Source organism: Tasmannia lanceolata, unplaced genomic scaffold (genome assembly GCF_043159265.1).
Source record: "Tasmannia lanceolata isolate RefF3 unplaced genomic scaffold, GAP_Taslan_0.1 ptg000020l, whole genome shotgun sequence".
Lineage (NCBI taxonomy): Eukaryota > Viridiplantae > Streptophyta > Magnoliopsida > Canellales > Winteraceae > Tasmannia > Tasmannia lanceolata.
The window spans coordinates 5,515,277-5,541,773 of NW_027518697.1; the positions used below are offsets into that span (position 1 = coordinate 5,515,277).

The following is a 26,497-nucleotide window of genomic DNA, read 5'->3' on the forward strand; positions in this document are numbered from 1 at the left end:
AGAACAGTGGAAAAGTTCTTGTCTTCTCTCTCTCCCTCTGTGTCTGTATATGTATATATATCTTCCCGATCTCTCTCTCTTCAATCTCTATATTAGTAATGAAATCCCTACTTTTTTCCACTACTCTTTGAGAGGACTGTCGTACAACCAAACACTACTTACCACTATTTCATTATTCTCCGAGTGGTAATTCTAGACAAATCAAATGCTCTTCTCCTCCCTTGTGACATTTTATTCCACTACTCCCCAAGCCACCCCCGTGCAACCAAACATAGAATACTCTCTTTCCCTCCCTCTCTCTCTCTCTAATGAAATTCAGCAACAACTCTCTCTCTCTCTCTCTCAAGCATGGGATCTTAATCGTACTAGTGACTAGAATCCAATTTTTTTAAAAGAGTGCTAATATCATACCAATTTTCTTTCCATTAATTTGTCATTTGCTTTATTTTTAAGTAAAAGTTTTTCTCATGGATTAGAGAAAGGTATATCTCAAAAGTTTGGCCTTGGATTAGCCAATGAGCATCAATGCGGACGTGCCAGAAAAAAGGTATTTCTCAAAATCTGGTCAGGATAGGATAATCGAGTCTTTTCGTCTCTTGGGATTGGATATCAGACGATTGAGAAGAAGAGGTGAACATTACTTCTTTGCTCTGCCAATTCTTTTGATACACGGTTGAAATGGGCTTAAAAGCAACAGAAAAACACAAATAATCACCCGTGCATGGAAGAAAAGTTCACCTTAGAAGATGATTCCCGTCAACGTCTTGGTATTTCCAAAACAAGTTTCTGGTATTGCCGAAAAACAATTACAAGAAGTCTGATGCTTTCGGAGGATGATTACAAATCCCGTGCCCATCATTTCACAGATCATATTTTGATGAATGGGTCCCACATTCTCCACCCAAACCAATGTATTAAGGTAGGGCCACCATTTCAAACATCATCCTTTGATGGGGTGGGGCCCACCATTTCACACCTCATGTTTTGATGAGTATGTGTCACCATCTCTAGCCAAACCCGTGCATAGGATGGGGCCCTCGATCTAGCATCTTATCTTTTGATGGTGGGGCACACTATTTTACACTGATGCATAGCATCTGTGAGAAATACAAGTAATATGTACTAAATATGTTTCTTTCCCGCGTCATTCCCTTTTTTTCAAGGAAATTTTTTTATTGGAAAAACTAAAACACCCCCCCCCCCCCCCCCTCTCTAAAATTCGATGCGTATAAGAATTAGTTAATTGGATTTTTCAATTTCTCTCTCCACATGGCTAAGTTTTGCTAAGTTGAAGTCGGGAGAAAAATAGTCGTTATGAGTGAGAAAATCTTGCCCAGCCAAATCTTGCGAAATTTGAGTGAGAAAATCTTGCCCCTTAAATTAGTTATTACGCGAGTAATTCAAAGTCCATGGAAGGGACAGGATTTTAAAACCCTGGTAAAGTCATGTGCTTTATAGAGTTTGGAAGCAAAGTTAACTGAGAGAGAGAGACTTTTTTTTGGGGTTACTTCATATGAAAATGGCTGTGATGCCATGTCACTAGACATGCAATTAATACACCACGCAATTACTACACCTGTTTCTTGTTTGGTAGTTTTCCAGGGATTTCGATGCTACGTTGGCAACTAAGCACCATAAAGTTGAAGAAAAGTGATTTTTTTGCTTGGAAATTGCTCGAGGATGCCTTGCATGTGGCATCCAAACAGGCCTAATGAATCCAGTTTTACAATAGGAAACCAATCAGTTGTAGCCACCACATCACACCAATAAAAAAGGGTGCTTTGCAAAAGAATGATTCCATTTTTATGAGAAGTAACTTCGTGTCATGCTTTGCAAGGCAAGAGGATGCCATGGCAGCCAAGATAGTCCATGTCCTAAATGGCTCGGATGAGTTCACAGGTTGGAGGCAAGTGAGCGAGAAGACTTATAAGAACCCGTACACGGGTTCATCATACTCTTAGGGAGTGTTTGTTTTAGATTATGACAACGGATTGTGGAGTCTCCAACCGATTATTGGACTGAAAATTGCACTAAATTTGAGTCCAATAATTGGTTGGGGACTCCACAACAATCTAAAACAAACAGGCCCTTATTGGTAACTCCCAAGAACTTTTCTTCATTTATGTTTGCTTGGAAACTATATGAAAATACATAATGGGTGGGGCTTAGTGGCTTACTATCTCTATCCAAACCCATACATAATGGGGCCCACACATTATCTCCATCTATCTCAAACCTATGCATTATAATTGAACAAACTGCACAATTATCTCCTAAAACCAGCAAACCTATGCATTAATGCATTATAATTGCAAAAACTCGCCAATTATTTCCTAAAACAATTGTTAGCGAAAGTATCAAAAACATGGTCGTGGTAATATCACTTCCCTAATGTTTCAAGATGTCATAAAATCCCAACCCTATTCAATTCAGAGTTCTCTCTCCTCAAAAAATCCTTTTTTTTTTCCCACACAGGAAATCCCCATCTCCAATAATCGCCTACACCATCGTCCCTCTCTGGTATCTGGGCATGAAAAATTCCCCGATGAATATCAACTGGGAGAATATATGGGAGAGAAACGAAGACGATCCTCCTGCAGAACTGGAGGTGGTTAAAGATACCATCCAAAAAGACAATCTCGACTCTCTTTCCGATCATCAACTTGATGAAAAGATTCAGAGAATGCAATGTCAAAAATCCATCATGGTTTCCACTTTACCTGATAGAGGTGCCAAATATGAAGCCACTCTCAAGCGCTTGGAAGAGGAGAGAGAGCGAAGGAAAATCTACTTCGTTCACATTGTCTGTGGTTTCTCCCAGAATCCCCTCTTTTTAGTGACCTTTTATTCATTTTACATGTATCAGATTCTGTTTTTTGAAGTGGGTTTGGTTAATTTTTTTGGGGTTTTTTTTGTTCTATTGGTTTTGGGTTTTCTTCTTTGATTCAATCTGTGTGTAGAAAACCTAGAAATACCTTCAATCAAACACGATATGCAAGAAAACAAGTTTTGGGTTTTCTTCTTTGATTGAATCCGCGTGTAGAAAACCGAGAAATACCTTTGATCAAACACGATATGCAGCAATACGTTAAGAAGAGATGCAAAGAAACACAATCACACTAGAAAAAAAAACACAATATTCATTTTACATGTATTAGGGTTTGTTCCTTGAAGTGGGTTTTGTTAAATTTTTATGGGTTTTTTGTTCTGTTCGTTCTGGGTTGATTGAATCCTTGTGTAGAAAACTAAGAAATACCTTTGATCAAATACGGTATACAGCAAAACATTAAGAAGAGATGCAGAGAAACACAATCACACTAGAAAAAACACAAGATTTATGTGGTTCGGTAGTGTGCCTACAAGAGTTTTCACTATTTTGGTTTAGGGTTACAAATCTCTCCTTTTTCTCTGCCAAAAAAACATAAATAGAGCATTGCACCTGTAACCCTAATGCCAGGATACAAAACATCCGCACAGCACCGTTTTTCTGTATTTTGTGATGAAGATTCTTGATTTGTATGTCTTTCAAGGAAGTCATCTCTGATATTTTATGGAGTGAATTTAGATAGAAGGTATTTTTTTTGCCTAGCTGAATATGTTGTTAATTTGAGTGAAAATCATTTAGAGGAAGAACGGCCGATTGTTCTTTGATCTCTTCTTGTTGTGGAGATTTGCAATGTTTATTTATCTATTTTGTTGTAGAAAGCTTGTTTAAGTCTTATATGCCCTTCTGCCGAGATGCCAAGGGACCAGTAGAAGTCCCCAAGAGCGTGAATATTATTTCGGATTAATACTTTTTTGTCATCTTCTGTTAGCTCGATCACCCAAAATCACCCAAAACACCGATAAAGGCGACAATGTTGTGGAGAATTCCTCAAGATTTTGCTCGACTAGGAGTTTCAAATGTTCAATTTGGGGTAATCAACACTCCTCAAGTCAACATGTTGACATGGAGGATGAATCATAAGATGAAGAAGAGTTCTACTTCATCCGAACATGCTACCAAAGATAAAGAAGGCTATGAAGAATTGCTGTAAATAATGAGTGATCCGAACTATAATGAGTATCTAGAAGAGGAGGTGAATGATTCCGAGTTTTATGGATAGTCTGATTGCAAGAGGATCTACAAAAGTTTTGATAAGAGAATTTATGATGAAGACGTCGTTGAATTCGTAAAAAAGAATGAAGACTATACCGATGATGGAGTCTCGTTATTAATTTTGCGGGTTATGGGTTATGTTCGATTTCAATAATTTTGAGTTGCAAGAATCGAAGTTTATGAATGGTAAAAAAAAAAATTGCTTGAAGTGGATTCTTAAAGAAGATAAGACTTTCTATCATGTTGTGCATAATGATCTTATGAATTATCATGAGGATGATATGCTTTTGTGAGACGTACTTGAACAAGAATTTATGAAGTATATATGGAAAATTTCTAAAGAAAGGTACGAAGCTCTTCTTTAAATACCTCATTCAGTGGAAAAGGTTTTAATGCAAGGATCTGATTCTAGTATGAGACTGATTATACTGTTCCAATTCAATCAATAAACCTGGAATTTATACAATCAATAAACCTGGAATTTATACCAAATCTAAATTTTATGATATATCTGAAATTTATAACAGATTGAAATGTATGATCTATCTGAAATCTACCAAATATCGTTTAGACTTTAGACACTTTTACCTCACTCGAATTGTTTAGTTAGCCATGCTAACTTGTATGGTTGAGGATGCACTTTCATTTTCAAATTCAATTTCTTGACCTCATCCTAATATTCTATGTTTTCACAATTTCTAGCGTCAATGATGAGCTTGGCCTTATGGCCACAAGGAGCACATTGTAGAGAAGATATTGTGCCTCAACCAGTATCCTTGCTTCGTAGGTGTATAGAACAATCTCCCTTTCACTAGGCCAGGCCCATGTGAATTTACATGCAGCACATTACCTATCTCCTCTGGTACCGACTCTATTTTGTCACCATTCTCCTCATTTTGTCCTTGATCATCAGCGTGATCAACCACTTCTTCTGCCCTAATTGAATCTATCATCGTTAATACCCCTAAAAGTTCACCGGATCTGATTTGCGAACCCTAGGTTTGCATTAGAATTTATAACATCTTGTGTGGACCCTTCTTAAGTCCGTCAGATTGTTGGAAACTTGTTTTAGTTTGCAATAAAATCATATTTACTGTTACTATTGGTTGTCTTGAAAGCATGCACATTTTTAGATGTAAACCATGTGTGCGGTCTTACACAAAAAGTAATTAATGATGCTTTTAGTTTGTTGTGCATCCTTCCCTCCAAATACCATTTGTTGCAGTCATGTGACTATTATATACACATCACACAGCGATACGATTTAAAAGACTTCTCATAATTTCACATGTGGATTTGCAGAAGTAGTTAATCTCTCAATAGGCCATAATGAGAAATGGTGGTTGGTTGATGAGACTTTTCCTTTTTGTTTTCTTTAAAATAATATTATTTTATAGGGATTTGCTAGGGTCCATCGCAGAAGGCATTTCACAGCTGGTCGGTTGCATGTCAGACCAACGACCTCGTGAATGAAGACAACAACTTTTGTCTCCATTCAAGAGGTGGGTGGTCGAGGTGGGTGGTCTGACATGCGACAGACCAGCCACGAAATGCCTTTTACGATGGACGCTAGCCTTTACTACCAAATCTCTTCAGTTGGCTACAGAATTTTTTTTTTTTCTCCACCATGGTTTGTGGCTTACAAATACTTATGGCATGTTTTTTCCCGTTTTTTTAATGATACTTGGGGCATATTTTGACATCAACATTGTGTCAATGATAGGCATTTGCTAGTTGTAATGTTGTTCATAAAGTTCTTCATAGAATCTCAATTTTCTTTCACAGGATGCTGATGATTTTCAGAAGCCTGCGCAATCCCAACGCTCCAGTTTCTGTGGTGAGATTAAAAATTTATTTATATGACTAATTGCGCCAGCCGCCAATGCTATGGATACCATTTCTATTTGACAATTGAATGCTACCTTTCTTTTTGGGACTGACTTCAGCTTGAATGGCCTTGCCTGATATTACAATTAGCTGATGGAGTTGTAAATATTCAGTTGCAGCTACAAAATGTGATTAATTATGGACCTAGATCCTCCAAACTGGAAGAAGTGTGTCTGACTTGAAAAGGTTTTGTTGGGGAAATAATCTGCATATGCGAACTTGGAAAATCAAAATATAATTTTCCTCGTAAAAAATTAAGCCTGCTTCTAGATTGTCTTTGCACTTGTGTGAATTTTCATTGAAGACTTTTGCTTTTTATATAAATTTATTGAGGAATGCTAAACTGAAGGGCGCTCTTGCAAACAACCAGCAGCTAGGGTGTCCCCAATTGGTTCCACATCACCAAAGTGCATTTATAAATTATAATAGTACTGAAAAATGTAAAAGTAAAAGAATAGTATATACACTTTCATGGCGTGGATCCAATGGCGAGCCCTTGTGGCTGATTTTTGCAAGGTGCTCTTTACTTTAGCATTCCTCAAATTTATTTTACTTGATCTAAAATTTATTTTGAAGACTTGTATGGGGATTTCGTAAACCTTGTGAAAATATTGTGAGAATATCAGGAGCTTTTCGTAATGGAAATATTTGTTACTATGTTAGTAGGGAAGAATGCAGATTGAACCCTTAACCTCAATATTATGCACTGGAAGCGAAAAAAACAAATAAAACTTTATTATCTATCACGTTTGAACTTCACATACTATAAAATTACCCCACTCCTTGTATGCTAATTAAATCCTATAAAATGTTAATGATATATTTGAGCAAATGATTTCAACACACACATCTTTTGATACAAGACGCTCATGTTTGTTGTCTATTAAAAGGGTTTTTACTGTCCCCAAAAAGTACTTACCTGACAATTAAATGCAAAAAGACAAGATACATGAGCGCATGTATCAAAACATAGTTGTGCTGAAATCATTTCCCTATATTTGGCTTGAGAAAATATCTATAGTTGTGAAAAACTTGTGAATATAATGTGAAAGCATCAAGGGATTTTCAAAATTTTGGAAATATTTTTCCCTATATTGATACAAGCATTAAGATTGAACCCTGAATCTCAATCTTATGAACTTGTAGTAATGAAAAAAAAAACACAAATTTTTTGTTATTCATCAGATTTGAACTTCACATATTATAATGTTATACCTAAGTTCAAATATATAATTCAATTTAATAAAATAATAATGGCATGCTTGGCTGAAGAAATTAACTAAATTTGTAAGTAATGATTTGTCTGTGTTTGATTATTGATCATTGCTTAAGCTATCATGAGACCAAGCTAATCAAGATTTAAACTACTGACATCTTTGCTTAAGGAATACTATGACTTATGAGACTGCCCTAGCCAAGTGTTAAGAAAAAAATCATTTTGCATGTGGAAAGCCTGGGCAAAAGCTTCAGGGTAAAGGACGAAAGCCACTACTGGGGCAAAGAGAAAAAATTTCACTATTGACCATTCGTTTTGTTCCTTGCCTAGTTAGAGAAATTATAGAAATTGACCAGAAATGACCCCCCGAAACTTTAATTACTAGCAAATTTACAAGAGGAATGATAGATGCAAGGGCTCCCTTTATGCAAGGGCCGGGGAAGGGCCCTTGAATAGATCCACATCATTTTTAAAGTCGGTTGAGAAACTGAATTCGGTTGCACTTAATGATGTGGATCCATTCAAAGGCCCTTCTTTAGCCCTTGCATAAAGGGGGCCCTTGCTTCTATCATTCCACAATTTACAAACTAGTAGTGATCGAATTGCCTAATAAATTAAGCTTAAAGGTTGTTGCAGATAAGGCCGCCGCCATACGAAGTTACAGCCATTAGAGGTTGAAGTGTAGTTGATAGGGCCCAATGCTTAAGTCTCTTTAAGTGTTCTTTATGTGCATAATAACATTGGAGACCCTAAGGACACTATTGCAATCATGTTTAAATGGCATTATATAAGCATTGAGAAAGCGGGTTGGAGATCTAACACACCCACACAAATTCTTCGTTTCTTCTTGACTAACCATAGTTCTTGGCTGAGTTTTGCAGTGGATTCTTAGATAATTGTTTCACACTTAACAAACATTGTGGGTTGTTAAGATTCTTTTGTGAATGGAAAATGCACAATATTGACTTGTTATTGGCTATGTTAGATTTACTTAGGCAATACATCCATTTGCTATTGTAAGGCAGTTTGCCGTGAAGGTACTGATACCAAATGCACAAGTTCTTTGTGTTCCATTAGTATCTTTTACTTTATTACTTAGAATCAGTTTGTGTTTACTTAAATCCCATGTTACATGGTTTCTTCTAGATGGGCGAAGAATCCGTGTAGGACACGTCTCGGATTCCAGTACTTCAGGATTCTTTGAGACACTTCTAAATCTCTTTTATTTATTTTTTCTAATTACTACAACCACAATTTTACAGTTAACACATGCTTTCAGCTATACCCATCCTTATAGTAAGTTTCTTAAATGGAAATCAAACATTATATCGACTTTGCCTATTGAAATTTTCATTTTATTACTTGTCATAATCATATTATTCTAAACTCAACTCAACTCAACTCAACTCAACTCAACTCAACTAAGCCTTTGCCCCAAACTAGATGGGGTCGGCTAATGAATCCTTTGGAAAAATTTCAAGAAGAAGGTGAAAGAATCTGCCCGGATCAAATTTACTAAGTCTAATCCTGTCACTAGTTTGGTTCTTCCACATGGATCATTTTCTTCCATTTTATCCTATCCAAGGTCATGTTCGTTGTTTTGTTCCTAGCCATCAAGTTTTTCCTCACTGTTTCTACCCAAGTTGTTTTCGGTCTGCCCCTACCTCTTTTTACACGAGTCACTTCTTCTCACTGGAGCATCCAAAGGCCTATGTTGGATATGCCCAAACCATCTTAAGCGGTGCTCTCTCATCTTCTCCTCAATTGGTGCCACCCCCACATTTTTACGGATGTCTTCATTTTTAATTCTATCTAACCTTGTGTGGCCGCGCATCCATCTAAGCATTCGCATCTCCGCTACACGCATCTTAAGCACATGGTGCTTCTTGGTGGCCCAACATTCTGAGCCGTACAACATGGTTGGTCTCACAGCCGTCTTATAAAACTTTCCCTTCAACTTGGTAGGTATTTTATGGTCGCACAGAACTCCCGAAGCATGCTTCTACTTCAACCAACCTACTCTTATTCTGTGGTTAACATCCTCTTCAATCTCTCCTTGCTTATGTAGAATTGAACCAAGATAGCCAAAGATATCCCTCTTAGGTACCTCCTGTCCAATCATATTTACTACATCCTGGCCCCGCCTCCTTACATTACTAAAGTTGCACTCCATATACTTTGTCTTAGTCCTACTCATTTTAAAACCTTTGGATTCAAAACTCCAAAGTAGTTCTCCATAAATCCAACTTGGCATTAACTCCTGTTTTTGTTTCGTCAATTCATACTATGTCATCAGCAAATAACATACACCACGGCACCTCATCCTGGATACCCTTCGTAAGTTCATCCATAACTAGCGCAAAAAGAAAAGGGCTTAGAGCTGATCCTTGGTGCAGTCCTTTTGTAATTGGAAACTCACTAGACATGCCATCCGTAGTTCTGACACTAGTTACTGCTCCATCGTACATATCCTTATTCACATCAACATATTTAGTAGGCACTTATTCCTTTCAAGGACCCACCACATAACTCTCATGAGAACCCTATCATACGCTTTCTCTAAATCAATGAAAACCATATGTAGGTCCTTTTTATTTTCTCTAAATCTCTCAATTAACCGCCTAATCAAGAAGATAGCTTCCATAGTCGATCGTCAGGGCATGAAGCCAAACTGTCATAATCATATTATTATGTAAAAAAAATTAAAAATTGAGAATTGATTAAAATATTTTGGCGAATCCATGAATCTTACTTTTTGGGGTTTGCGGAATCGGGCACCTTGAATTCATGTCGGATCCCGACACACGAATCTGAATCCATGCAACGCAACTTAAATATAAGTTGATTGGTTCTCCAAGTTCAACTTGATTCTAGAGGATAACTGCTTTGGAGCAACTCCATTCAGTTTTATTTATTTGGTTTTGTACTTCTAATCTTCTTATGCTTTGTAGGTTTTGCAGATTCATCGCATGGCTTCAGCTCAAAGTCTTCAACATGTCAGTCCCATTCACAGTCACAATTTGCCTATTATTTTCAACGGCTAGCAGTCAAGGTAGGAGGCTATAGAAACAATTAATGAGCCCATAGTTTTCAGTGTATACTGTAACTTGGTGGACAAAGTTACTAACATTCTGTTATCAGTCAGATAAAGCATTTGATAGGGAGCTGGCTTGTGTTAACCGGAGTAACCATAATAGTTGGAGGCCGAATGAACCATCAATACAGACAAAAAGACGAGAGACTAGAATGTCTTCAAGGCATACTCCTTTTCGATCTCCTAAGAGTTGGTGTATTGATAAAGATAAACATAGATCCTCCAATGGCGATCATGAAGGTTTTGCTTCTTCCAGTTATTCCACGCTCCATCCGGAGGGAAACTTTTCCAGCCGTTTGTCTGAGAAGTATGCCTTTTAATTTCTTACTGTACCTTGCTATTTAGTGTTTTATTCTTGCAAAGCTTTGCTGGCATAATTGCAAAATTCACCTTATACGCTGATGTTATTCACTGCAATTTCTAATATTTCTTACACAGCTTAATAACTGTAATAGTTTTAGCTGATGGTTATTTCTCATTATGAGGTTATGCAGTTATTTATATGGTGATAACATTGGTACTTTCTCTTTTTGGTTGCTGATTATCTGCTTATTTATGTTTATCTTGATTCATGAAACCCATTAAAAAATTAACTCTCTATTCTGGAAATTAATCAAATGAGAATGGGTAAATGAAATTTGGGAACATAAGACCGTCCCCTGATGGAAAACAGCCAATTATAGGTACTGTTCATCTATATTAGGAATTATAAGCAGAGAACCCATCACGATACTGTCGTTTGAAGTTTGAAAATTCGTATACATTTTTAAACATGTCAAGGGGCGTTCAGTTCTTGAGATGAAATGTCAGGGAAGGTGTTATTACTAAATATTTTTCAGATTTATTCTTCAGTGTTGTGTTACTCCACCATGAATTCAAGTTGGATCTGTGAAGCATCATCATATCTTACTTTGTCCAATAAAGCAGGCTGTCCTTTGCTTAAATGATTTTCAACAACTGAATTTGGTGAAATAAATTGAGTACTTGGTGTTTAGGGGGAGTGCCCTGAGAACTATTATTATATTATTGTGTTATATTAGTTTTCTTTTTGGATCAATTGAAACCAGGATTGTATAAGGATAAAGAAAGGGCAGTGATAAATCGACTCCCATATAGGGTAGTGCTGAGAGAGAGAGAGAGAGAGAGAGAGAGAGAGAGAGAGAGAGAGAGAGAGAGAGAGAGAGATATGGGGGGTTGATTTAAGATATTAGGGGGTCGAGCTAGCGTCCATCGCAGAAGTCATTTCGCGGATGGGCTGTTGCATGTGATGTTTTGCTTCTCTCCATGCTCTGCTCCTTCCAGACATTGCTTCCCGATGTGTCTAGAGGTGGCTATAATTTTCATGTTAGCTCTAGTTGATTACTTATGTGCATAACTGCATGGTTGTTACAAGGTTCTCTATAAGTAGGATTTGTCACATTCATAATGGAACATTTTCTCTGATTAATGTAATAATATCCATTTAATTTGTTTGCATTTTTCCGCAGCAATTCCATCCTGTTGTTGCTTGCTTTGAGCTTTGAAATGTAATATGTTTTATGATTCATAAGCTAATGTTGTTTGCAAATTACTTATGAATTTATGATGTAGTTTTTTCTTATTTCACGCATAATCTTTTAAGCTCGAAGTGGGGCTGACCATATTTATGAAGTATTCTTGTCTTATATCTCATTAAGGATGCTCTTGCTGTAGTTCAATGTTCTTTTAATACATGGCCCATGTATATGCTTTTCTGATGTATACTTTGTAACTCTTGGCTAGGAGAAGGAATACACCCATTCAAACTTCAAATTGTTCGAAGTCAAGGAAGGTGTGCCTGCTTTCCAATTTTTTCTTGTATAGGCTGCCTTTTAACATATCATAAATTCATAATATGCTAGGATTGCAATTCTTCTTTCTTTATTATGATGCAAATATTGAGTTTTAATGATTGTCGAATGCTTTATGAGTTTTGTACAAGAGACGAAGGAAGAAGAAGAGATGAATGAGAGAGACAAACCCTTGGAGGAGCTTAGATTTTCTAGACTTTACCTTCAACAGGGAATGCAGGACAAGCCCCCACTCAAGGACTCTTATTTCCTCAAGGTCTTGTTTGGATGGCAAGAATTTTGTGGAAAAGCTCGGAAAGGAAAAAATATTTCTAAAATTTCCTACCTTTTTAGATACGAAAAAGATAATTGGAACCAACCCTATTCAATATTTATTTAGAGGGACATACAAGTTATGATAACATCCGTCCAAATTAACTATAATCATATCATTTCCCTCTAAATCGTGGAAAGAAAAAAAAATCTCCCAAGCATCAGAGATGTTTTTCTTGCAATCCAAACAGGGCCTAAGGGATAGTTACAATACAAAAGGAGTATTATGCCTGTACAACTTCAAATAAAACCTCTTATTTCTTTTAATTGTTTTCTAAAATTGTTTAAGATAACTGAATAATGTACTTCCGACACAATTCTCTTAGATAGTGTTTCCTTTTATTTCTTTTAGTATCCGTATTTGGCATACTGTAATGACGCTGACATGATGAAACAGGTCCAGATGGTTCTTCTTGATGAAGATGATGCACAGCCTATAGAACCAATACAGAATGACAAATCAGAAGGATGGTAAGTTAATTCTTTCAAATAAGATGATATCTTATTTTGCATGTTTTATGCTGTAGTTTTTCTCATCTGCCTAAATATCTAGATGGAAGTTGGCTTATTTAACTGATATTAACCTTTTTCAGGATTAGCGACGCTAAGATCTACTACCCCTCAAGGTAAGTCATAGATTTGAATATGTGGAGACGGTGCAGAATATTTCTGGCCGCTGGTATGTTTTTTTGTGTGTGTAGGGTCTGAAATGCACCTAGTCGTTATTTTATACTTATTTTTTGTTGGACAGGAATGACCCAGAATCTGTTGAACTTTGTCACTCGGACATGGAATGCCTAGAACCTGGATTCCCACTGTCATCAACTATCATGAATTTTTATATTCAGTAAGCATACTTGTTTGGATTATTCAAAGTTGTCTTATGTACTTTTCTTTTATTCAAATGAGCCTTTTCCATGGATTTTTTTGGAGAAATTTGTGGAAGCGTAATTTCTTAAATCTTGTGCTTCTGGCTACTCTCAGTCCGCTTGTTGATCAGAACTACAGATTGGACAATGAGGGTGGACAATAGTTAGTTGATCAAGTTCGCTTTAATAGATTACTAGATAACAGTTTTTTATGATGATTGATACAACTCCATACATTACAAATCCTATCATCACTATAGTTATTCTCTTCTCCGTATTTACTTTGGTGGCATATGTAAGTTGTCTCATGTGAATTTTGAGTCTCTTTTGTCACACTGTGATTTTAATGATAATTTTGACCTTTTTCATAGACCTGTGTGTGAAAAACTCTTTAACATACTCCGAATTAATGTAGAAGTAATATACCTTACAAATTAAGATCAGTGGAACTTTGGAATAATTGCTCCTTGCTTGAATTTTGTTTCTAATACTGTATTCAAGGAGATCATCTGCAAGAAGCACATTTTTCATAAATTGTTCTATAATTTTTATGTGTTCATGTAGCATGCCGGCATCAATGTTTAAAAATTTGTTAGGTAATCATTGACTTGTTTGATTTGTTTGGCCCTACTGAGTCAATAAAAAATATCATTGGACTCAGCTTAGTCAATAAAAAAACTCGTGTTCAATCATTGATTCGATGCAATCTGCTTTGCTTTGGCTGTATGAAAACTTAACCATTGGCCTTTATGATGTGATCTCATTGTCCAGAAATTCTGATGTCAGTTCCAGTTGATTTCTTTTTTCAGTTGATAGTTTACTCATAGTGGGACTTTTGTAATTTTTCAATTGTGGACTTGCACTAGCAGCTTGCATTTATTATGCATGGCCTTTACATTGGAAATTGCTTGTGAATATGATGGCTTTGGTGTTTTAAAACATGTATTGAGGTTCACAGTTTACTAAAGTCTTTTGTTGTGGCTCTCACATTGGAAAGTTTATGAATGTGTTCCATTATAATTACTTGCATGCTCATTTTGGCAGATATCTTCAGAAACCAGAGTCTCCAACCGATAGGCCAATAGGCGATTATCATTTCTTCAACACATATTTCTACAAGAAACTTGAGGAAGCAATTTCATACAAGGTATACTTGGGAAAATTTATAATGGTAGACTATTTTCCTTCTTACAAAAGAAACATAGAACCAGAGGCATTATTTGATTCTTGGGTAGATTCGTCATTTAGTTGATACTAGTGTCATTGCCACTCTTATGGGTGCATTTCATATTTAGCAAAGCGGTTTTCATTCTTGGTAGAGTGGTTGAGGCAAAGTTTCTTGGTCCTTTGCTCGAGCGAGAGAGGTATCTTCCAGTCTATGAGCTGATTGGTAGAAAAAATTCCAGTGAGGCAGTGGTTCAAGTTCTCTTTACGGGCCTCTCTCTGTTTTGACTCATCATGATGGTTGCCCACTTCTTGTTGAGGACGATTCAAGCATTATCGCGTGGGCGAGGAAGGAGTCCTTTGGTCCATGGAGATTCTAGGACATCATCAATGAGATTAGGGAGACGTGTCTTTAGCTCACAATGTCTGTAACTCATCATTTTTCTTTTTCTCACACATCCCACAATTCTAACACAATGACCGACTTGCTTGCCATTGAGGGTGTTTCTGGACCTGTTTTGTCTGTGGGGCAATCTTTGTCCCCTTTGCCATATATTGTTTTTCCCCTTTCTTAATAACTTTTATTAACATTTCAGACAAAAGAGTAAACTTCTCACGGGCATCAACAATCTAATAATTAACAAGTAATTGGGGAATTGAAGGACCCAAATTTGAAAAAAAATGCCATTCCGAAAAAAGAAGACGACCTACATTTGAAAATAAAAACAAGGTTCCTATCTTAGGGGCTTCATACTTTAGATTGATGAAGTTTTAATTTAAACATTCGAGCAAGTAGAGATAGCAACAAACCATTCCTCAGCTTGATATCGAGATCCAATAATATGTCGAGGGAGCACTGATTAATTCCCAATGGCAGCTCTCAACTAATTTCTCCAAAATATCATATTTCATTCTTTTGCTAACGATCTTCCCTTCCTTGCTTCCCTGGACTACTTTTCCATTTCCTTCCACTTCTTTCATACCCTTCACGTACTTTCTTGGAACTGGAAGCTCTTTTTTCATGATTGCATTGTTGCGACCTTCTTCTTCTTCTTCTTCTTTTTTGTTGTTGTTGTTGTTGTTGTTGTTCTTGTATTTATCATTTTTAGAGGAATGATATTTTCAATTGTTGAAGAGTAGAGAAGTGCACCCATGTGGTGCTAAAATTGGGCAATTCAGCAAACACATTGCCTAACGTCTCGTAGATGAGTGCACTCATGTTGTTGTTTTATTTCTTATTTTGCATTACCTTTTCTATATAGACCCTCTATGCGTTATTTTGGTTACTTTTAGGGCATGTCTGGCAACAACCATGAAATTTTTTTTCATGATAAAGTAGCCTCTCCAAGTGGTGAAAGAGGGGCTGTGCGGGTGGGAGGTGTAGTGAATTGAGAGGGCACGACTGAGTTGAGGGTGGGAAGTGGCTAAAAAAAAAGGAAAAAGTCGATCATATTTTGGGGTGAAATTTTTGTCCTGGTTTTCCAGGCTTTTCTTTCCCTCCCATCACTTGGTTCCTCTTGTATCTATCCCTCCTCTACTCTCTGTCACCACTTGGAAAATCTAATTTATCATGAAAATAAATTCATGGTAGCCAAATGTGCCCTTAACTTCAAGTAACCCTTGTATTGAAATATCTATGGTTTTATTCAAAAAATTTGTCTTCTTCTTTTTTTTTCAAGGTTGGTTGCCTGTACCATCTTATCTTTCAACACTTATATTGTTGAACAAGATGCATGCATGAATAACTTGTTTTGTGTTGCAACATGTAGGGGAGTGACAAGGACACATTTTATCAGAAGTTCAGGAGGTGGTGGAAAGGTGTCAATATATTTCAAAAGGCATACATATTTTTGCCAATACATGCAGAGTAAGGTCATGATTTTTGGTCAGTAATTCTTAATTTAGTTATTATATGACATTATACACAGTTGACTACTCATTCTTTGGTGGTCATGACATGCAATAGTTTGGATCTTCGTGAACTTCGGCCGTGAGTTATGATTATGCATGTAAAGTAAATTTATCAAACTAAAAGGCTATGAATAACTGATACATGATTGCTGAGATTATAAATTTGTATGTTTTTTTTGGGAATGGTATTTGTATGCTATAAATGGAAACAAATTAGAAATTAGTGTTTATAGGTGTGAAACAACCAATTGCTCCGAAAGCTTAAGCTGTTGGAGGAGGTGTTATTTAATCTTTTATTCTTTAACACTCCCCCTCACGTGTGGCCCCTCTTTTTAGGGTTGGCCTACACGTGGCACATTTGGCCCCACTTTTGGGTCGGCCGTTAGATGTGGATTTTTAATATCAAGGAGGTTTGAACTCTGGACCTTTTGCGATGATACCATGTGAAACAACCAATTACTCCAAAAGTTTAAGCTGTTGGAGAAGGCGTTATTTAATCTTTTATTCTTTAACAATAGGAGAGAAAGGAAGTTCTCCTCTCCAGAGGTCTCCATCATGATGATCTCCTCTCCCATTTTTTGTTTACCCTTGCTATCGAAAACATCGGCTACCTCATTTCTAAGGCTCTAGACAGTGGCCTCCTTTCGGTGCCACTGTTTTACCGGGAGGGCCTACAGTGAACCCACCTCCAATATATGCGGATGATACAATCATATTGTCCAAAACAGTTGCGCTCCAACTTTTAACCTCAACGCCTTTTGTCCTTCATGGAAGAGATCTCCAATTTCAAAATCAATTGCCAAAAATCTCAGTTGTGGCATTAACATGGTCGAGGTCGAGGTCGAGGTCTTTGCTGAATTCCTTGGCTTCTCCCTCGCAGTCCTAGTCTCCCTTCCTGTTAAATATCTGGGCATCCCCTTGAAATGGTAACATCTTTATAAAAAATGCGACTTTGCTGAAGTCTTGGGGGATATGAGAATGTTATTGGGAGTCACTATCTACTTAATTTAACCGCAGTTTACAAGTGTGGGATGACTCGTCCCCTTTCTGTATTCCAGTTACATCATTAATAAAATTGTTATCTCAGAAAAAAAAAGCGAGGCTAATTTATTTTTGCTTATCTATTAATATAATCATAGTAATCTACATCAGGCTCACTTTAAGAAGAGAGGGACTAGGGGTTTTAATGGACTAAGTTTTATCAAAAGAGAGTCAAAATGACAAACAAAAAACCTTGTTTTTTGCTGACCACCGATGGAGGACAAACCAAGGCTAACTCAGTTTTCCTCAAATGATAACATACGCCTAGTAGTCTACGAGAAGCTCATGTTAACACGAGAGAGACTGGGGGAGTTAATGGACTGATAGCCTTAATATACAATATTTTGTATTCTCCTATAATGTTCCATTTGCATGATTAAGTGAAACTAAATTCCAGTAGATTGATCCTTTATGCTTACAACTATTGTTCCTTTATGAAGCTTTTCTTAAACCGAAGGAAAGCAACGGCATGCATTACTTTCTCCATTATGACTATGTTTAACCCCTTTGCATTTCCAATCTCTCATGGATAATATCCACTTTCTGAAATATTAAAATCTGTTTCTAAAAAAAAATTCTAATATTAAAATCAGTTAATTTGTGTCGATATGAGACATAGCAGCTCTATACATGTTGAAGATGCCAATTTCACTAGCCTAGTACTTTTGGTGCACTACAAACCTTTTATTGTCTTTCATTTGAGAAGTTCCGACATTAATATCCATTGACTCTCTTCTGGTATTTGATGTGGTTTGGTGGAAATAGTCAACACTGGAGCTTGGTGATTATTTGTATCACAGCAAGGAAATATGAATCAGGACCAATTATACTCCACTTGGATTCATTGGAATATCACAGCAGCAGCTTAATATTTTCGAACGTTGAAAAGTAAGACACTTCTCTTTAGACTAAAATGATCATGATTACTTTGTTTTCATTGACATATTTTTGTTGTGGTAATGTATAGAGTTAAAAATAGTTTGGTTCAACTTTATTGGTTATTTTTCTGCTCAGAGGGCGTATATAGTAGGATGGGAATTCTTTCATTATAAATAGGATACAATGATTGTTTTGATGCAAAAAATAAATTAGCATTTTGTCAATCACCTTTAGGAAACAAAATGGCAGGAGAATGATGTAGATGACAGATTGTAGCAATTGTTTTGTCCTTTGCAAGAGGCTGGAACATGCAGGATGTAACTATCCCTTGTCTCTACATTTATTTTGTTTATATATATATTGTCCATTTCCGTGAAGTGATATTGTCTGTTCAATTATCTCCTTTATAATGGTTTTCACATTGGACTTGGCATTTTAAGAATATGAAGTTGTTATGATATCAAAGAGATCAATTCTTGGATTTTGTACACAGCTTCTTGACATGAAATAAAAAAGAGCCAGTGTCTGAAATCCTTGTTAGCTATACAACTCATAAGTTTTTTCAATGGATATGATTTTATACTTATGAAGCCCCTTAATAATAATCAGAAAACCAGAAGCCTGAACTGAGCACCGGTCACCAGACTCATCGGACAGATTTTAATGTAAACTGAAGTCCACAAAGAAATCTGTAACTGTCTCTTTATACATAGACCTGAAGACCCCAAAACTTTGGCTCCTACATCTAAACTCCTTTTCCTCTCTCTCTCTCTCTCTCTCTCTCTCTCTCTCTCTCTCTCTCTCTCTCTCTCCATTTTTGGGTTCAGCATGATTGTACCAAACACAGAGGTTGGCAGGTTCTTTGTTTGAAAGAGGGTTGCTTCTAAAGAGATCAGCTTGCCATTTGTGAATGTAAGGGATCAACTTGCAGATGCCTTGAGGGGTTTTCAAACCCAAGTTAGTGTTTATCTTGTGCAATCTCGGCATGATCAATATCTATACTCATTTTGAGGGGGAGTGTTGATATATTTCACATTTATATTGGGACCATCACGTGTGATGTGTCACTATTCATGTGAATGTGATGTGAATTGTGGCTCACGAACAATGAATCATGAATAGTGTGTGAATATTGAAAATGTAACCCATATTTGTCATGCTTGTCCATAAAAATATAAACACATGGTATCGTTGGGTTTTGCTTTAAAACTCACAAGTTCTCCTCCTCTCCTGGCTTCTTTTCTTCTTTCCTTCCTTCTTTACACCACTAACAACTTTACATTTTCACAAAAATGAGCTTTTAATTTAACCACCACATTTTTTTATCCCCAACAAAATCTTTAGAAAAAGCAACCTCCTTGTCTCCAAGATTCGTTTGTTGGTTCCTCTATCCATGCGTCCATACAATGGCGAATGGTTGTTCTCTTAAAAGCATATTCTTATGCATTTAATAGTGACCAGTGCCACTTATTGCTTTCCTCTTGAATATGGGCTTTCAACTTTTTGTTTGTTGCTATTATTAAGTCCATGAGAGTTGGTCCTTAAAGAGAATTGCACAGCATGGTTATTTTGAAGTCCAGAATCTCTTAGTGGTTTTATTTTTGAAATGGTCACGTCAAATTTAATTATGTGGAATCTGTGGACCAATCCCAACGGAGGAAAGGCTTGGTCAGACCAACCAGTAAAGTGCAATTACTACTTCGATACGTACCCATGACAATTTTCAGTGGGAAATGCTTTTAGTTATAATGACATACTAGACATTTCATTTATTCTTTACATTGTGTGGTGCATTCTAGATAGAAAAGCATGGTCCTGAGCATGTTTATATAGCATCTATTACCACACACTTATGGTTGTCTTATTATGGTAATTTAAGTATCTCCTATTCATTGAAATGCCTTTTCATTTTAAAACTTATTCTTAATCTGATGAACGTAATCACTTGTGCTTTGTAGCTACTTAAAAGAAGAATGGAAATACCTAAATCAAGCTGATGCTCCTCCAGATGTTCCTATTTCTGAAAAAATCTGGAAAAATCTCTCTCGCAGAATTGAGCGGAAAGTTATCCCGGTAAAACCATTTGTGGCTGATATTGTCTATCTGTTTAGGACAACTTTTTCATGAATAAAAGAAAGGAGAGCTGCTAGGAGGACACACCTGTGACAGGGATGCTCCTAACAGCCCTCATTATTGCAACATTTCACTATACATTTATAACCATTTTTATGACAATGATTCCCTTATCTCTTTTTTAATAAATGACAAGCATACCCCTATTTTGGTACACGTTGCAATATTAAGAGGGTTGATGTTTGGGACAATGTCGACACAAGTTTGTCTTGATATCTTTTTCCTAAAAGTATTGTTTGTTATTCTTTAGAATTGTTCTAACACATTTTTTTTTGAATGATGGTTCAATACACATTCTACTAAAATCCTTTAGAATGGTTCAAAATACATTTTTTTTTTAATGATGGTTCCTATGAAGCACGGGTACGTGGGTACGTGATTTGCCGAAAAAACCGGGTGCGGGTACGTTCGGGTATGCCGAATATAATAATATATTTATAAAAATTAAAAAAATAATAATTGTAGAGCAATCAAATAACAATAACATCACCAAAATGGAATATTCTAATATTACTCTTCATTTCATAAGTGATTAAGTTCCATATTTCATAACATGAGGCATCAATATATCATTCATTAGAAAAAAAAGTCTGTGACCAGTGTGTTGACTAGTGCCTGACAAGATGAATAATTTTTAGAGACCAAATTATGAGATTTTTTTTACCGGACTTTTGGGATTTAATAATGTTTGGACAAAATAGATTTTATGAAGTTTTAAAATTTGAAAAATAACCCACCGTTTGGAAGTTAAAAAAGTTAAAATTTTGACCTGACCCTTTTTCTTTGAATTTTGTACTAGAACTGGAGAGTTGACTTTTTTTCCTTTTAGATTTGGGTGTTGAAACTATTTTTAATTAATCCAAAAGGGGGGTATTCCTTTATTTACATGTAAATCTTAAGTACATAGTAAAGACATCTACTTAAATGGTTTACATGTAAATACCGAGTACAGGAAAGTAGAGAGAAGTACAGGAGAGGAAAGAGAAGCAGCAGGAAGAAGCAGGATGTGTTGGGTACGTGTGGTGTGCACCCGACACGCACTCAACCACCAAAACTGGTTTTTTTTTTTTTATAAAAAAAATGTGGTACGTACCCCGGACGTACCCGCACCCCATACGTGTCGGGAGCCTCGGGAGAGTACCCGTGCTTCCTAGGATAGTTCAATACACATTCTACTACAATCCTTTAGAATGGTTCAACACATTTTTTTGAATGACGGTTCAATACACACTCTACTACTAAGTTGTTAATACACATTCTTTAACTGGTACAATTTATCTTTATCACACACAGATATATATATATATATATATATATATATATATATATATGAGAAAACATTTCCTACACACTTGTGTAGGTAAGTTACCTACACACTAGCTTAAAATACAGTGGGGGCCCACATTGTTTGGGTGATCCGAACCCATTTGAATGGTCCTCACAGAGATAGGGTGTCCACAAAAAATCAGATCCATAGGATCATCCTAACCCTACGATTTGTGGAGGTAAAATGGACGTGTATAAACCTTCACAAATTAGTCCATTTTTTGCCCCCATAGTTTGAATGGTTGGGATGATCCTATGGATCTGATTTTTTGTGGACACTCTATCTATGTGAGGACCATTCAAATGAATGGTTTGGATCACCCAGACAATGTGGGCCCCCACTGTATTTAAGCTAGTGTGTAGGTAACTTACCTACACAAGTGTGTAGGAAATGTTTTCTCTCTCTCTCTCTATAAATATTTCTATATATATATATATATATATATATATATATATATATATATATATAGAAAGAGAGAGAGAGAGAGAGAGAGAGAGAGAGAGGCGCGGTCAGTTTGGAGCGCTAATTCGGACTCACACACACGCACTCTCTCTCTCTCTCTCTCTCTCCACACACACACACATAATTTCATATATTTTTACAAGTATCATTCTATAGTACACACTACATACATTTAATACACAAAATATAAAAACCTCATTTATGTCATTCATTTTTTTTCAAAAAGAAAGTTCCCGTTGGAATATATATGAATATCCCTTCCATAGTCCATACTACATCCATTTAATAAACAAAATAAAAAAACCTCATGTATGCCCTACATATTTTTTTCAAAAAGAAAGATCTAGTTCCAATCCAACCCAAAGTATATCAAATTTGTAACTCTCTCTCCATCTCTCCCTTAGTCTATATGTATCTCTCTCTTTCTCTCCCGCGGGTCGTCATTTTCGGTGATCCGGGTCGCTAGCGAACCACGTTTGGGATCGTGCGACCCTGGATCGCGGGTCGGAGGGCGGATGGCGAATCCGGTAACTATGGATAGGATGTCCCCAAAAAAATCAGCTCTATAGGATCACCCTAACCCTTCGAACTGTGGAGATGGGCAGATTTGTGGAGGTTTATACTCGTCCATTTTAACCTCTGCAAATGGAAGGGTTGGGATGATCCTGTGGAGCTGATTTTTTGGCACACCCTATCTATGTCAGGGCCCATCAAATGAATGGTTTGCATCACCCAAACAATGTGGGCCCCCACTGTTTCTTTCTGTGGCTGACGGAATAGATAACTTATCTACTCGATCGAGTAGGAACACTTCTCTATATATCGGTAAATTGTTTCTGCGGGGTAGCGCAGATAACTTACCTGTGCTGCCCCTAAAAAAAATCATGTGGGCCCATATTGTTTGGATGATCCAAAACATTCATTTGATAGGCCCTTACATAGATAGGGTGTGCAGAAAAAATCAGCTGCATAGGATCATCCCAACCCTTCCATTTGAGGAGGTTAAAATGGATGGGTATAAACCTCCACAAATCTGTCCATTTTTTAACTCCCCAAATGGAAGAGTTAGGATGATCCTATGGGGCTGATTTCTTGTGCAATCCCTATCTATGCAATCCCTATCTATGGTTTTAAATTTCGACCAATTTCGGATTTTGGTCAACACCGAAACCGAAATTCCTGTAACGTACCAAATTTCGGTCGAAATTTAAGATAAAATATTAATTTTTTATTCCTTTATAGAAATTCAGCGGTAATTTTGGTTGAAATTTCAGCCCAAAAAACAACATTTGGAGCGCCCTTTACCGAATTTCTGGATTTCGGCTAAAATTTCAGTTTCGGATAGGACTGAAAACTCCGAAACCTAAATTTAAAACCTTGTGTAATGACCTATCAAATGAATGCTTTGGATTGTCCAAACAATATGGGCCCACATAATTTTTTTGAGGGGCAATGCATATAAGTTATATGTGCTACCCCACAGAAACAGTTTACCCTATATATATATATATATATATATATATATATATATATGTTTGTATATATGTATATATATTAGGAAATGGTTGAGCTACTTGTATATATATGTACATGGATGTTTGCTGTTTTTAACTTAATAGAGCCAGGATGGAAAATGGGATGTTCAAAGGGGAAGTTGGGTGTTTTGTTAGTTAGTTTGTGGAACTCAGAAAGTTGGCCTCAGTGCTGTTGGTTGGTGTTAAGGGGATACTTTAGAATGGTGGATTGGAGCGATGGCAGGAGTAAGTAATTGTCCCATTAACATCAGATTCCAGGTGCGCCGAGGAAAGTATTAGATTCTCAATAGCTTGAGAGACCATGGTCTTTCGCTTGTCGAGGCAACATTGCCTCGATGCTCTTCTATGGTGCTAATAGTAGAGGAATATGGTGGATTTAGTTGGAGGAAGATGATGGATGTAGGTTGAAATGATCGTAATGCAGGGCAGTTGGTTGGGCACGGTCGGGGAAAGCTTCTTTTTGAAGTGATTGGAGTGTAAGACTTGCATATGACATGGTTTAGAAAGAAAGGGCCCAGTTTTTGTTGTTTATACTTAGTCTTTCTGGCTCAGTCTATGCCCTGGCCAGTTTTAGTTGATGCTATGTAATGCCAGGTGGGACTCTTGGTCCCCAATGTAATTATTATAGTATCAATGAAAATATGTCATCTTTCAAAAAAAATATATGGATATATATGTATGTGCTATTTGAGCTTGAGCTCAGAAACCACGCCCTCTATATATGTGTGCGCGCGCGCGCGAGAGAGAGAGAGAGAGAGAGAGAGAGAGAGAGAGAGAGAGAGAGACGAACTTACCACTTTGGCACCTCACTTTTGCACGTTGAACACAAGCATCCTATGGAGTGGATGATTTCCATTGGATGAATCTAACCCTTCGGTCTGTAGAGATTTTCATAATATGCAGTCCATCTATAGATTGGAGGGTTAGGATCATCCTATGGAAATGATTTTTGGGGCACAAGCTATTTACTTTGTGGCCCAAAAAATGGACGGTTTGGATCATTCTATGGAGTGGGCTGCACAGTAACTTTTAAAAAATATTGCACCATACGGCCACACCATTTAAACACTCTTGAAATAGGTCTAATGAAATTTAATCACCATGTTTCCTTTTTCAGACTGAAACCATATTACTAGTCATTGATAACTTACTTAACCTTGATGTAGTGAGTGATAACTTTGGATCCCCCACCAGGTACCCCAGCAGAAAAACGACTATGATTGTGGCCTCTTCGTTCTTTTCTTTATGGAGCGCTTCATTGAAGACGCCCCTGGCAGGCCTAGAAAGGATGACCTTCGCATGGTAAGTCATTCAAAATTCTCATCTAAAGGTTTTAATCCACATGATTTTTTTTTGAATCGTTTAATCCACATGATCTTTTTCGTAATTAATATTTTTTAATCATTCAGTTTGGTAAGAAGTGGTTCAAACCTGAAGAAGCTTCTAGGTTGAGAGTAAGAATTCGACACTTACTTTGCAAACAATTTGAAAGCAGTAGACTAGAGAATGGTGGTTCAGAGCTACATTCGTCTTTGGATGACTCTCCGGAAGGAAGCGATGTGCAGTGTGATGATTCTTAATCAATTGCATCAAACATTTCAAATCATCTTACATGGCCTGGCATTCCACTTACCATCTATCTTCTCAGAAAATGTATAGCATTTTTCTTCAATGGTAAGAATGTATAGCATATTCATTCTCACTAGCATATGTGCCCCTGCAGAATTTACAGGCTAACCGGTCTGCAAACAACTTAATTTAATGCATTTGGTTTTGATTTGTACATCAAAAGAGTCAGTTCCTTGGCAAGTAATTGCATTTCAGCTTCACTTATATCGAGAACACTGTCGTGGGTCTGAAGAATTAGATTGTTGTTTGGGTGGCAACGACAAAAGAGATAGTTTTTGGTTTGGAGATAACTAAAAAAAAAACAATCCGAGGAGACCACTGACAAGTGGTCATGTTCATGGAATACTGAAGAAATGGGAACTTCCAATAATGTTGTATGAGATTTATTTATAGAAGCAATCTTTTCTCACTCTTGTATTTGAGTGAGGCTTTTTTTTTTGAAATGAGTGAGGCATTTGTGTATAATATTGTTGACATTTTATTTTTTTGCGGGCATGATTATAGTATGCACTTCTTTACAGGTCTCATGATGCAGTGATTTATCTTAGTCTAGTGGCTTAGGGCATGTCATTGGCTTAGCCCAATGTAAAGATGCCATCCCAATTTTATTCTCTTTTTTTTCTTAATTGTACATTCGTAGGCCACTGATTAGAAGGTCAGGATTATCCGGTCAGAGCGAACTTTTGGCATGTCCCATCAGATAACCAAGCTGAATTTTGGGTTTGCCCGATCAGTGCATCTCGTGGAAATTCTTAGATAAAAGAGCTCTTATAGTTCCATTCTATCTCTTGTATTTCCTGAAAATTTGCTTGATCCCGATTTGGCTACTAGTGAATCTTCAGAAGCTAAGGGAGTCTCATGAAACAATGATATTGGTGTGTAGTTTAGATGTGGAAGAAGGAAATGTTTATGGTTTGTGTAGGTAAACTGACTTGTTACAGTGTCCTGTTTTCAGAAGAGGAAAATCAGGCAACTCTGAGCTGACTTGGGTGAGTCATGAGACCGAGTTGATCTGCTGTCTCCTGCCTTTTGTTAGTTTTTTTTTTGGCCTGAGGATGCCCCTCCTAACAGTGTAGGAAAAGGTTTTATACTGGAATGTGTCGTAAATTT

The 26,497-nt window shown here is 36.8% G+C and overlaps 1 protein-coding gene across 4 annotated transcripts; it reads left to right on the forward strand.

Moving 5' to 3' along the window:
• The first annotated feature begins 2,411 nt into the window (after positions 1–2,411).
• Positions 2,412–25,907, forward strand: LOC143854544 (ubiquitin-like-specific protease 1D). Of its 4 annotated transcripts, none has more exons than XM_077364565.1 (14): positions 2,412–2,803; positions 5,885–5,936; positions 10,154–10,254; positions 10,344–10,603; positions 12,058–12,106; positions 12,835–12,908; positions 13,031–13,063; positions 13,189–13,284; positions 14,351–14,453; positions 16,240–16,337; positions 18,188–18,310; positions 20,260–20,374; positions 24,953–25,060; positions 25,168–25,907. In XM_077364565.1, the coding sequence occupies exons 1-14, from the start codon at positions 2,531–2,533 to the stop codon at positions 25,336–25,338; spliced, it is 1,656 nt and encodes a 551-aa protein (XP_077220680.1). In that variant the 5' UTR covers positions 2,412–2,530; the 3' UTR covers positions 25,339–25,907. The 4 variants fall into 4 exon arrangements, with proteins under 4 accessions (XP_077220680.1, XP_077220681.1, XP_077220682.1 ...); XM_077364566.1 differs by having other exon boundaries at positions 2,413–2,803; positions 10,163–10,254; XM_077364567.1 differs by having other exon boundaries at positions 2,715–2,803; positions 10,163–10,254; positions 10,348–10,603.
• The last annotated feature ends 590 nt before the right edge of the window (positions 25,908–26,497 follow it).